Below are 14,607 nucleotides of genomic sequence, written 5' to 3'. Positions count from 1 at the left end.
CCAGCATAAGATACGGCAATAACTATGATGACAAAATTGGCAGTTCTCTTTTTAGCTAAGAATCAATAGTTTCCTTTCACTAAGTGAAGATAAAAACTGAATTGGGTCCTAAGTTTGATTATGCATATTTAAGCATACTAGTGCTCATACTTTTTTTTTTTTTCTTTTCATTCCTACTCCTGCAGAGTACTTCTTGGATTCTTTTCTGAAAATTGTTTCTCTTGGGCTTATTGTGTTTTCCAGATGATGTGCAGAAGTGAGGTCTGAACCATCTGTGATCATTAATGATCCCAGGACAGTTTTTACTAGAAAGTTATGGCCCAATTCCAAACTGAGTAATTTTATTTTATAACTCTAGACCCCTTCTCCCTTTTCAATTCTAGAAATCCTCATTTCCTCCTCCATACTGTTTTCACTCAAGAGGTGTAAGGTACAAAGTTTAAGATGGAAGAAAGAATGTGTAAGCAAGGAAGTCTTGTCCTTAGGTTTTCTATACAGTTCTCCAGTTAATTGTCCATCATTATGGATGCACAAATCTGGCTGAGTTATCAAAAAGCTATCACCTTGTGTCTTTCAATCAAAGGCAATCAAAGCCCTGAGGCACACTGAATTAAGAGGATTATCGTGAAAGGCTTTTTCAAATGAATATTTAATACCAACCTGAGTTCTCCAGAGTAACTTTCCCAGGTGATAGAGAAAACAATTTCCTTCTCTTTCATTAGGATAAACAAGTCCCTGAGAGTTAAGGAAATATTGCAAATGGTGCATTTCAGAAAAAAAAAAAAAAAAAAAATGACGTTTGAATAAATCAAACTCCCAGTTTGGATTTTACTGAAGAAAGAATTGGTGTTTTTTAAGTAAGACAATATAATTCTCCCTTATGGAGTCTCTTAGTCCTTCCCACCTCCCAAATAAAATATTACTTTTTAAAATTGATTTAAAGAGAAAAGACCGAAATGCAATGTCCACGCAAAATATAACTCAGTGCTTATTCCTTTCCCCACTGGAATGTTAGTAAGAGTCTGGACAACCAAAGTGGGCTACCCTCAGTACAACATGGACCTATAAATCTAGACGCAAGTTAATTCTTTAGAAACTGGGGAATTTTTATTTTTATTTATTTATTTTTGAGGCAGAGTCTCATTCTGTCACCCAAGCTGGAGTGCAGTGGTGTGATCCCAGCTCACTGCAGCTTATACCTTCCAGGCTGAAGCAATCCTTCTTCATCAGCCTTTAGAGTAGTTGGGACCACAGGTGTGCACCACCCACCCAACTAATTCTTTGATTTTTTGCAGAAACAAGGTTTCGCTATGTTTTCCAAGCTGGTCTCGAACTCCTGAGTATTCTTCCAGTCTCACCCTCCCGAATTTCTGGGATTACAAACAGGCGCCACTATATCCAGTCAATTTTTTTCTTTCTTTCCTTTTTAGGTAAATAATGAGAAAATTGCCTCTATTAAAATTTGTGTAGACCTGTAGAATACATCCTTTGGAAACAGCTGTTATCGGAACTAGTTTGGCCATTAAGAGGAATTTAATTCTCAGCTTATATTCCAAGCAGATAAATTGGTTCTGGAATCAAAGCTAAGTAAGAATAGGAAGAGGATATGCATCCTCACAGGTTCTAGTCAAGCCTAGTTATGCTGACTAAGAAGTTCTGCAGCCACTTAAGAAAAGCAACCGATTTCTGAGTTTGCTTAATCTTTGGAGATCATTTTGTGCATTATTATTTATTATTATTATTATTATTTTGAGACGGAGTCTTGCTCTGTCACCCAGGCTGGAGTGCAGTGTCGCTATCTCGGCTCACTACAAGCTCCGCCTCCCGGGTTCACGCCATTCTCCTGCCTCAGCCTCCAGAGTAGCTGGGACGACAGGCGCCCGCCACCGCGCCCGGCTTTTTTTTTTTTTTTTTTTTTTTTTTTTTGTAGTTTTAGTAGAGATGGGGTTTCATTGTGTTAGCCAGAATGGTCTCAATCTCCTGACCTCATGATCCACCCGCCTTGGCCTCCCAGAGTGCTGGGATTACAGGGCGTGAGCCACCGCGCCCGGCCTGTTTATTTTTTTTTTCTTTGCCTTATCTAGTTCTTTTATCTAGTCATTAATGAAAATATATTAGGGTCTTTCCAACTTTCATTTAAAAATAACATTTTTGAATAGTTATTGGAACTGGAATTATAAATAAAGGATGTAAGGCTAATTACCGATATTCTACATTTAGAGCAAACTGGTGCATATGGAGACAACAGCTCAATATTTTACAAAGTGCCAATTTGCTAAAAATAGATAAATGTGGTTATTATTGCTGGAATTAATTCAAGAACATTCAAAATGAGATGACTAATGTCAAGGAGTAGCATTTCTGTAATATAAATCCAATTGAGCTGTTTTACACCCATGATGGTTCAATCTTTTTGCAGAAACTAGATCTCACAACCTGAAAAAGAGATTTTACACCATTTCAAATTAGCAAGAATATATGGTAGCTAGTATTCCTCCTAGACAGGTGGCACCTGCCGGAGTTAAGCCTCAGGAGGATGGTGAAAACCCAGTGTCTGTCATCTCCACACTGAAACCAGTAGGGAGATTTGCTCTGGCCTTTCTTTTTTAGGTGTGTAAGCTCATAAGTTCAGTTATCTGTGTGGTTACTACTTCTTTTTAGAGCCATCAGTGACAATAACCCTGCCAATAATATGTAATACAGACCAAATTGAAAATAACCAAAAGGAAAAATGAATAGTCCACCACATTTGAGATAAGTTCCTCCTGACTCGGGTAGCTAACCCACATGTGGACTATGTGGACATAGAGGTATATATGCAGAAGACTAATTCTCAACCAACTTACCCTCTCACTAGATTTACAAGTGTGGGCTTACCAAAATTGTCTCTAACCTATGTCACCCAGCCCTTTTTCTAATCAGAGATATTGGCCCTGTGGCAGTAACTAGGTGACCCAAGCAGAACCAATAAAATTCATTCATCCTCATTCTGTCTCTCTCTGTCTCTCTCCCTGTCTCTCTCTCCCTTTGTCTGTCTCTTTCTTATCTCTCTTTTTCTCTCTCATCATTTAGAATTTAGAATTATAATGGGGGTTGTTAATAACTGAGTCTTTTTTTGATGTAGGGCCCTAGAAATAGTTTATGAATTCCTGTTATTGAAATTCTACCCTGGTTCCCATAGGCATGGTTGTTCAACTTACTAATTTCCTATGATCCCTACTTTTTTTTTTCCAGTGAATTCCTTTTATAGACTCTGAAAGTTGGTTTTGGATACTTGTTCTCAATCAAAAAACCCATATATAATAGAAGTAGTGTGTCCTGAGACAGAAGAAGAAAGAAAGAGGGAGTAAGGGATGTAGCTAGAGTGAAAGATTAAAGGTGATACTCACCGTTAACCAACTATAAGTATAATTAAGTAAATCATTATTTTCTTCTGGACACCGGTTTATTTTCAAATTTCTAGTTAACACACCTTTCTATTGCAGTCTACATGAGCCCTTTGTATACAAGTATTTTGGCAAAATATGTACGATTCTAATTTTTTTATGCTAAACCTTGGGTTTCTAGGAAAAATAGAATCTCTTAGACTAATTTGATCCAGTTATTATACTTTAAAATATTTCTAAATGTTAGTCATATGTGCTTCCCCCAACCAAACTGTATCTACGTTTTCAGTCTCCCAACCAGCATTGCATTTTCTCTCCACTCTTCTGCCTGATTGGGCCCTCATGTGATGGATATGAGCACAGCATGGCTGGTCATCTAGTGCAGAGAACCCAGTGTGGAGGTGAAGTGGGGGTGGGTATAGAGGCGGAGGCAGCAAACTTAGCAAATGAAGAAGTAAAGAGATCTAAATGTGAGGAAAAGACGAAAACAGAGAAAGATAAAAAGAAAAACAGTGGGTATTTCTAATCATTTGAAGTAATCCTTGGGTCTTATAACACTTTGAGTATTGGCTTATCTAAATTCGGTCACTGAAGTTTTCAAAGAAAATAATAAAGAGATACTATATTCCCATCCATTAGCATGGTTAATATTTACTCTGAGCTGGGCGTGGTAGCTCACGCCTGTAATCCCAACACTTTGAGAGGCAAAGGTGGTGGATCACTTGAGCTCAGGAGTTCAAGACCAGCCTGGACAACATGGTGAAACCTTGTCTCTACTAAAAATACAAAAATAAGCCAGGCGTGGTGGCATGCACCTGTAGTCCCAGCTACTTGACAGGCTGAGACAGGAGAATTACTTGAACCTGGGAGATGGAGGTTACAGTGAGTCGAGATCACACCACTGCACTCCAGTCTGGATGACAACAAGACCTCGTCTTAAAAAAAAAAAAAAAAAAAAAAAAAAAATTTACTCTGTTGAGTATAGGAGTCAGGTGGAAATGGGGAATGTGTGTATTCTATACAGAGAGCAAGAGTACTCCTTGTTTGCTTAGAGCCATGAATACTTTAGTGTTCGATCTATGAAACTCCTTAATTAATAATAGCTTATATTTCAAAAACACATTGTTTGCAAAACACTTTTATTATAATCTCTTCATTTGAGACTCACACCAACCTACTTTTTTTTTTTAAAAAAAAAGGTAAGACAGGATTTGGAGGGTTCTTTTTATGTACCTACTACACAGATGAATAGACTAGTCTCAGAAAAGTTAAATTACTTACCCAACATCACATGACAAGCAATTGGCAGAACCAGGTCTAGAACCCAAGGAAAGGGTTTATTCCACTACAAAGACATGAAACAGGACATTAAACAAACAACATCTAAGAAAATAAGATCTGTAAATAATTAAGGATAGGAAATCTGGAAGATCACATTCTCATGCTAAACCTGAATGAAATGACTGCAAGTGTGTCTCTCTGATGTAAGCAAACAGGAGTGGGAACTGAACTTTGACTACATCCACCTTATGAGGGGGACCAATAGAGCTGAACTTGCATTTACACAAAGCCCACTCTGAACAGGTAAACAGAAATGGTCGTCTGTCCCAAAACATCTCCCCTAATGACCCATCATGATGCTCCCACCCTTCCTACATTTATTCCTTCAACAAATATTTATTGAGAATCATGGCCGGGCGCGGTGGCTCAAGCCTGTAATCCCAGCACTTTGGGAGGCCGAGACGGGCGGATCACGAGGTCAGGAGATCGAGACCATCCTGGCTAACACAGTGAAACCTCGTCTCTACTAAAAATGCAAAAAACTAGCCGGGCGAGGTGGCGGGCGCCTGTAGTCCCAGCTACTCGGGAGGCTGAGGCAGGAGAATGGCGTGAACCCGGGAGGCAGAGCTTGCAGTGAGCTGAGATCCGGCCACTGTACTCCAGCCCAGGCGACAGAGCCAGACTCCGTCTCAAAAAAAAAAAAAAAAAAAAAAAAAAAAAAAAGAGAATCTAAGATGTGCCAGACATAGCTTAAAATACCTGTTTTGTCTATAAATACTTTTTAGAAAGTTTGAAGAAACACACTTTTTCTTAAAGTTCTCCGTCCATAGCCTCACCCACTAAACACTAGCATGGACTGGTATTACTTAATCAGAAAAACTCTACCTGGGTCTGACAGGAGGAGAAAATAATAGAAAAACTCAATGCCAAAGAGATTGGGAGCAGTAAGCAAGATATCAAGTGAGGGTATGGCAATTGACAAATACTACTGAACCTTACCAGCTGAAGACAAACTTCACTTACAAATTATTTAGTCTTTCTGCTGTTCTCAAGGACATGTCAATTCAGTCAGAGAAAATACATTACTTAGTGTCTGGCAAGAGTGTTTTCATGGAAAACACTGGTTGTGACATGTTCCATGCTGGGTACAATAGGCCTACTTCAGAACCCAAGTCCCTTCAGTCTATTTAAGCCTAAGAAAAATCCAATTCATCTGATATTAACGTTCATTTAACAGTCATTTGAGGGACTACTTACCATTCACCCTCCCTGTACTTCCAATCATGATTTCTCTTTGTGAAATATTATTATGTGGATACTTCAGAGGGAAGAAAAGAAATCCAAATGAAGGTAAAATTAATTTTTGAGCACACACACCTAAGCACAGGCCAGCACTACATGCATTAAAAGAAAAAAAAAAATCTTGCTACTCTTAGTTGATTTATTTCATGGATCACACAGATTGATTTTCGGTCTATTTGTAATAGTTGTGAAGCAAAGCAGTGAATGTAAGTACTTGGAGCCTCAAAGGAAGGGCACGTGAAGATCCAGGGTTGTGGTAACCAGAGAGGGTGGGGCTATAATGCTGGTTGTTGGATGAGGAGGACATGGAGGGAAGACAGTGCCAGCTATGAGAGCTCAGAGAAATATAGTCTATAAATGGGTTCATTTTGTAGCTGCTTTTATTAAAAACTGATGGCTGTCATGTCTATAAGTGAATAACAAGAATCACTAATGATCAGTTCCACTTTAAAATTGCATGCCAAGACATTTTTTAAAAAAATCTCCTAGTGATTCTGTCCACTTAGATATGCTATAGCTTGTGAAAATACTATAAACCTGGTTCCATATTGATTTAGCAAACAGATTATTCATGGTTAACATGAGCTATTTTATGTACCATGTATTATGGTAGAGATAAAACAGTAATTATGTTTTCATCCTTTTCCCCAAGAAGCTAACAATGTGGACCCCAGTATGTGAAAAATAAATGTCAAATAGTGCAATAAGTGATAATAGAGATAGTACAAAATACAGCATGAGCAAAAAGAAGGTAGAAGAAAACTTAATTAGGAAGGTTAAGAATGGCGTCAAAGAGCTAACTCTTACAGGGAAAGTGGGAATATTTCAAGTGGAGAGGGAAGTATAATGTGGGCAGAGAGTAGAGTACAAGCGACAGCACCAAGGCCTGAAATCTTGGCATGGTATCATCAGGTGAAAAAACAAAAAAAGGCAGGGGTGGGTGTTGGAGTTTGGCACTAGAAAAGCAGGCAAAACTAGATTGTGTCATTCATGCTGAAGAGTTTATATTTTAACAAGGAAAATAACAAAACCAGATTTGCATCGTGTAAAGATAGCTGTGGTGTTATTTGCAAGGTAAACTAAAGAACAATGTGGTGGTAGAACTCCATGTAGAAAGTTACTGCTTTTGTCTAGATGAGTAGTCATGTAAAGTCTGAGCCAGGTTATTTATATAAACAGGGTAGAAAAGCAGAGGATTTATTCAATCTTTTAAACAAGAATCAAAGGATTTAGAAACGGATATAGGAGTTGAAATAAAATACATTCAGTATTACTCTCAGGTTCCTAGAGCTCTGAGGCTGGATGGACAGTGTCGGAGCAATAAGTGTAGTGAGGAAGATCAAGTGTGATACAAAACAGAAGACACTGAGTTTGGTTTTGTACCTAATAAACTTGAGTGTCTCTGAAATGAAGCACTTAGACCAAGATAACTGTGGATCAGAAGCAAGCTAAAAACAGGTATCTGGTCTACAGATCTGGAAATCACACAGGTGGCTAAAGATTTGGACGTAGATGACATGATGAGATCACCTAGGATTAGTGAGTCAAATGGGAAGAGTGGAATGAATCAAGATTATGATCCAGGAGATCATAGATTTGGGGAGGTGGGTGAAGAGAGCAAGAGAAGCCTATAAGGAGACTGAGCAGGGTCTTACCTGAGAGGGAGAATAAGGAGAGCTATTCATATCATGCAGGCCCAGTAAGGGGACAGTTTCAGGAAGAGGGATGGCCAACAACACAAAATGCCAAAGAGACATTAAATAAGATGTGCAATGAAGGGTCACTGGATGTGGCATCCTTTCAGAATATGTTTTTCAGTGAAATTATGAAAACCAAAGCCAAATTAAACTAGAAGGAATAGTGAATGGGGAGTGAACAAGAGGAGAAACTGAGGGTGGAGAGTACTTGGAACTTTGTTCTAAAGGGAGAGTGAGAGCACTATAGAGATGGGGACATAGAGTCAGGAGAGGATCTTTTAAGATAGATGAGGCAAAAGCATATTCATAAGCTGTAAGGAAAGGAGCCAGTGCAGCACAAGAAGATGAAATCTCAAGAGAGAGCAGGGCATGAAGGAGTGGGATTCTAGGGAAAACACGGCGGGGGGCGGAGCAACAGCACAAGCAGAAGGCTCAACTAAGACTAGAAGGAACTCATCTCTAACAGAGAAGAGTAGTAGGCACTGGATCATCCTGCAAAACTGGGGGCGCTAAGACAAGCCTCACACTGCAAAACTTGGGGAGAAAAAATTTCTTGTATTGATCTTTGTTTTCACATCAAGTATGTTTAAGCCCTACAAAAATCCTTAAGGTAAGCAAGGTGTTCATGTGTGTTTGGTTTTTGGTTTTACTCTTCATTCTACAGAAGGAAACTGAAGACCAAGGTGATGTGATTCATTCAAATCACAGTCAGTAAGTGGCCTCCACTAAGGACTCACAGTATAATATTCTTCCCAACACTTCTGAAAATGTTATGAAGATTTATTACAAAGGTACAAAAGCAACCTGACCACACTTCAGAAATTCAAAAGGGAGAATTCCTGCATGAAATCACTTCTTTGGTTTGCAACAGCCACTGCTTGGTTGCCCTAATGCCTTTATTAATACTAATAGGGAAGTGAATAGTTAAATGCTGCTGTACCTTCTCTTGAGATGACCTGGTTATGTGCATTCTTTGAACTATTAATAGAAGAAGACTTGTCTTACTTTATCAATATGATTGGTTAATTTGTATGCTCTGTTCTTGCCTGAAAGAACACCAGTTCGCTTCCTTATGTGGCCAGGTAAAAGTCTGAAGTCTGTGGATTAATTCAGCCCCAGGCATAACACTGGCAATTTCACTGACAGAGGCAAAGGAGACCCCAAACCACTCTCCCTCTCAGTGAACAGGAGTACTGCCCTTTAGCGTGAAACATCAAAGGAGGGTTCTGTAGTTTTGCCAGCTCAGCAAGAAAGAAAATTAACTCTGCATTTTCTTATTCCAGTTGCCTCAGCATGGGTTGGTAGGGCAGGGGGTGGGGAAAGAGAGTTACACAGACTCTGTCAGCAGGAGAGATCAGGGCTCATTGTGTATGCACACTGGCCTGGGTTAGAAGGAATTAGAGTCACCAGAAATGAACACTTTCTAGACTCACCATGAATTTTCTAAGGTTCTCTGCAAGTCCAGATAGTTTGGCAAAAAAAAAAAAAAAAAAAAAAAAAAAAAAAAAAAAAAGAAGAAGAAGAAGAAGAAGAAGAAGAAAGAAAGAGAGAGAGAGAGAAAGAAAGGAAATGCCCTTCAAATGTTTTTTCTGTTTAAATTTGGAAACCTGTGGTGAAAATCACTATTTAAAAAAAAAAAAAAAAGAATGAGAAGCTTCAATTATATTAAATAAAATGGTTCAGTTTAATTAATTCACTAAGTCCCTGGGTGACACTGGGTGTGGCTCAGAGAGATTTGGGAGGAATCCAATTTATCACTAGGAAGAATCGCCTGCACCAAGCAGCAAGGCAGCATCCTTCCATACCTTCCCAACACTGCAAGGAAAAGGGACAGAGAGGTCGAATTCTAAACCACAGATCACACTCTCAGAGATAAGATTTATTTGTTGCATAAGGGAAAAAGCAGATGTTGGCATGGATGGGGGGCTGGGGAGTAGAGGGACTACTTGCTTGCATGAAATTCTTTACACTTCAATTACAAACTAAAGTCATTATTTTTCAACAAAAGAAACACCTCATAGTTTTCTTGCTTTGTAGACATAGCTCACACCTTGCCAAGTTTTTAATCATCTGCAATACACGTGGCAATTAAGCTATTTAAAGTAAACCCCAAGATATTTGAATATCATAAGGCAATACAATCTTAGGGATTCTTTTATTTTATTCCTCCTTTGCCCACTCCTTTACCATATTCTCATCTCTACCCCATTCTTATTCTCTTCTTCCTGCTATAATAATCTATAGTGATAACTAATGGCTAATATAGATCATTTATGCTTTCTTCTCACCCACTGGCAATGTATTCCAACTTAGAAATCCAAGGTTGCTTCTTTATGCCGCTCAAGTGGAAGAGGAAGGAAGTGCAAGCCCTTCAGCCCCCTCCCACGTTTCTGCTGGATTTTATGGGTGTGGCAGAGCTTAGACCTTTGCAGGTTTTTGCCCTTGTTTTATTCCATTAAGTACTAAGATGGTGAATAGATGCCAGCAGAAGGATGGACACCACTGGATTTTGTCATAAATGATACAGAGTTTCATCCACAAGCAGGCAACCTGCATGAGACTTAAGTACTCATGCTACATAAATGCCAGTGAGTGTAGTGTGAGCCCACGCCCTGAATACACCATTTCCTGTAGTCTGATTGAATGGTATCCTAAATACTGGCTAATGTGAATGATACACAACAGTGGTATATAAGAGACATGAGCATTTCACACAGAAGTACACATTTATAAAATGCATGAGCAAAACAGGACAATTTCTATACCTTTAATTTTCTCTTGAATCTAAATGATGCTAAAACACAGGGAGGCATGTGGAAACCACACTTACACAGGCAACTGTAGCATATGAAGTATGTGGATGCTGTATGCATTTACATGAGAATTTCTGCAACTCTAAACACACAATTTCATCTTCATCACTTTGCATATCAGAGTAAATGCTTCAGGCTGTTGCTGAGATAGAGCCCCAGGGAAGGCAGTTGTCTTCATTTTGGGAAGGGAATTCCTTTAGCCCTAATTCCTTTTCTAAAAATCATACATGATTTCCTTTATTAAAGGAGATGTATGTATACTCGCATGTGTACACATAGGGTGAGAACAAATTTTGAACCTGAATATTTTTCTTTCCAAAATCAAAGCTTTTTAAGTGGACAGCTTTGGCTTACTTAGTGCTCTACCTTCCTAAATTTTATTTCCCCAGCTCACCAGTGAAATAACCTCAGGACTTTTCTTTGACAGTGTTCTTAACCCAGACACCTGTATTTATTACATTTATATATTAAAATGAAGGAGGACACGGAGAGAAAATGCCCTGGCTTGATAAAATGAGCCAATGGAAGCATCAATCTCTGTAACCATAGGGCAGTTTCAGGAGATGCTGCAAATACTGCCCCCCACTCAATCCCCCACTATCCGACATTTCCCCCAAATAGCCCCACACAATCCAGGATGTCTGCTACTTTATTTATTTATTTATTTATTTATTTATGCCAAACCTCTACTCCCATTGCTCTGACATTCTGCTCATTCTGCTTCAGTCTCCCTTCCTCTTCCTGCTCCTTCTCCTTCATCCTCACTCCCCACCCTTCCTTCCAGGGCGCTGGCTAAATGTGCTAAGCTGGCAGGCTGTTTCTTCTCCACTCTCTTCCACCCCCTTCGGATTCAGAGAGTATTACAAATTGCCCAATTTCCAATACCTGCACTGGAAATTATACCCAAATTCCATCTCTTGCACCCCACCCCTAAGGCAATCAGTCTGCAAAGGGCTTCTTTGACCAAGATTGCCCCCACCACACCCCCACCCCCACCACAGTCAAGCACATGCACACACTCACCCATATCCCACACCCATTTTTCTCCTTAACCTTCGCCAAAATCACTCAAATGCATTCCAACAAATGTTTGAAAGCTTCTTTTGAAGACTGTCATGGCATGGTCGGTTGCTGCGGAATACCACACTCATCATTCCTTCCCACTCTCACCCCAGTCAAGTTTCTAAAATGTCTTTCAAGAAATAAGCGAGCAATTGAAATGGCTGTAAAACCTGGGCAGTGGGGGAGGGAAGGAGGGGATCTGATTCTTGCTAATCTTGGATGTGTCCCTCTTCCTGATGAAAATGAGTCACCATACTTATTATCCAGGATGTTAGCCTGTCTCTGGTCACTGACAATCCCAGGAAAGCAGCAAGGGAAGGGGAGAAGAGAAAAGACCTGGTTTCCAACAGGTAACACCCGGCTGTCTTTCCCATCCCATCGGAGCTCCTAGGGGCGTGGTCCACCCTCTCCTCCGACCAGCTGGTGCACAATCGGCTGCTGATCTTAAGGAAGGGGGTTTTCCCCTTCTGCATGGCCAATTTCTCCCCCAGCCCCAGTTGTCTTAGCTTCTCTTTAAAAAAAAAAAAATCTATCAAATCATAGTTTCATTCATTCATTGAAAAATAAATAAATAAATAAATAAATAAATAAAGACCTGCACGTTTTTCCATAAATACCTGCGCCCCTTCGAAGCTCATGCATGTACGAAATAAGGCATCTTCCGCAGCACATGTGAGAAAATTGTATGACAGAGAGGTAATACTCAGTCCTGCATATTATTTCCTCAACCCTGCTTTTTGCAAATAATATAAAGAATTGCCTCCCCATCTTGTGGGTAGAGCCCACATCATCTCCCCCACACCCCTTTCTACGTCCACACCCTCAAGACCAGAGACCTCAAACGCTGAGCATTCACTAATAAGCAAAAAAAAAAAAAAAAAAAAAAAAAAAAAAAAAAAAAAAAAAATTATTTCTAGCCAAACAGGCATGTTTTTTCTACCCTCACCCTAATTAGTAGCAGCATTCCAAAACCAGAGCATGAAAGACAGAAAAGAATAAAAGCTGGGATGCAACCATCAGTTACCATATGCTAAGGAAGCGCGAGCACCATGGCCAGAGCAGAAGCAGTAAAAAAAATTGTTTGCCTTTACAGGGAAATACTGTACTCTGGGTATTCCACAACAGCAAGAAGTAAAATCTTTAGCTCTACCTGTTTGGTTCTTCTCATACAGCACAGCATGGTTGTCTCGTCCCTTGCCTTCTTCCTGCCTTCTCTCCTTTCCTTCTCTCTCTTTCTTATTCCCCCCCCTCTCCACCTCTTTTCTGCTCGCTTGCTCACTCGCTCTCTCGCGCTAGCGCGCTCTCTCTCCCTCCCTCCCTCTCTCTCCCTCACACACACCAGGGCAGTTAGCAGCAACTGTAAGGTCCACAGCTATTGCTCATCGCACATGCTCGCTCTCTCTCTCTAGCGCGCTCTCTCTCTCTGGTGCTCTCTCTCCGCTGTCCTCTCTTCTCTTCTCTCTCTTCTCCTTTTTTCTCCTTCCCCTCAGTATCTGTCTATCTGTCTTTTTCTTCCCTCTCTCTCTGTCTCTTTCTCGGAATTGTTCGCTAGCCTTCAGTGACTAATCACTTCCCCCAGCCCCTACCCCCATTCTAGACAGTCACCCCCTCCCAGTCCCCTGCCAGCCTCATGAATATTTAAACACCTCCAATCTGGACCCAATTACCCACCGACTTTTCCACTGCATTGAGAGGGTAATGGGGTGGGGGCAGAGAAGGATATTCCAGTCAATCCAGGAGATATGATAGAGCATGTTTTAGGGAAGAGGGGCTTGAGGAATCCTTGTATTTCTTTAAGAACTCTTCTCCTCTTTTCCTAGTGTTATAAAAGCAAAGAACAACTATTTCTAAGGAGGAATTGCAGTCAGTCCTGTACGATATAAGTCATATCTGCCATTACATTTTATGCATAGTTAATAATTGTGGAGGTTAATTTCCCTCAAAAAATGAAATAAGATGTAACTATCATACACTGTTTATATATTCTTCTCAGTATACATATAACCTGAAATAAATACAAAGCTTAGATATACACAAGCATATTTTATGTATGTTCCAATATCCTGGAAAAAATCCACATAAATATATTGCATTTTAAACATTCTAAGCACTTGAGCTCGGAAATAATAAATAATGTTTAAGAATTGGCATCCACATCTAAAATCACATGGTAGTTTTTTTTTTTTTTTCTTAATGCACATATACCTGTTTGTAAATTGTGGTTTCTTCTAATTTTACTGAAAAACCTGAGCACATTGAAACAGGTCTGTGTAATATTGATGGTGATCAAAATGATATTTTACAATGTGGGCATGATAGATTAAAGTGAATTCATCTGAGATGAGAAGAAACGATATGTCATGAAGCCTACTTCTTGAATTCCTTCTATGGCCTTTCATAATTTTGGGGGAGGAACATGTGACTCTTAAAGTGTGTATAGCACAATTTTTAGTTATTTATTGTTGAATGAGTTTGAGTGTGTTACTGAAGCTCTTTGCACCTAATTTTCTCATCTTGAAAATGGAGATAATAATGCAAACCTTGCCAACATGTTTTGAGGACTAAATGATATAACGCATGCAAAGCACAACAGAGTCTCTCTGAGTGTATAGGAGATTTACCCCAGAGACTGTATTTTTCTGAAACTCGGGTGACATTTGCAAGTGAATATCTCAAAGATGTTTTAAAACTATTTCTTGTTGTTCATTAGTGATGACAAGTACCCCTAATTAAACAGCTCTTATTCTTCACAGTCCCTCCTAGACATAAACCTAGTTAATAAGTGGCAACTAGGCAACTTACTATTAGGCATATTTCAGGATTGCTGAGCTCAATAAATGCTTAGTACATTTTAACATAATTTCAGGTGTATCTATTTCAAAATGAACTGTCTCAGACAGGTACCTGGGGATGATGATGGTGATACCCAGGAGATAATACTTCAAATTAGCCTTAATTATTCCTCAGTAGTCTTCCTGAGAATGGCCCGCTTCAGATCCAGCTGACTTGGTCTTTCATTCTTCCAGTTTGCTTCCTACTTTTCATATTTCATGATTAAAAAACAGA

The 14,607-nt window shown here is 39.5% G+C and overlaps 1 protein-coding gene across 2 annotated transcripts in view; it reads right to left on the bottom strand.

The window, feature by feature from the left end:
• The window catches only part of GAP43 (growth associated protein 43), a 96,619-nt gene extending 83,688 nt beyond the window's left edge, over positions 1-12,931 (bottom strand). The window contains exon 1 of one of the 2 annotated variants that reach the window (XM_010388618.2): positions 12,692-12,931. In XM_010388618.2, the coding sequence (XP_010386920.1) occupies positions 12,692-12,721 (30 nt within the window). In that variant the 5' untranslated portion in view covers positions 12,722-12,931. The remainder of the gene's footprint in view (positions 1-12,691) is intronic. The other variant, XM_010388617.2, reaches the window with a different exon arrangement.
• Between the last annotated feature and the right edge of the window lie 1,676 nt (positions 12,932-14,607).

The sequence above is a fragment of the Rhinopithecus roxellana genome, chromosome 1 (genome assembly GCF_007565055.1).
Source record: "Rhinopithecus roxellana isolate Shanxi Qingling chromosome 1, ASM756505v1, whole genome shotgun sequence".
NCBI classification, from domain to species: Eukaryota; Metazoa; Chordata; class Mammalia; order Primates; family Cercopithecidae; genus Rhinopithecus; species Rhinopithecus roxellana.
This window is presented reverse-complemented; position numbering and strand designations above follow the sequence as displayed.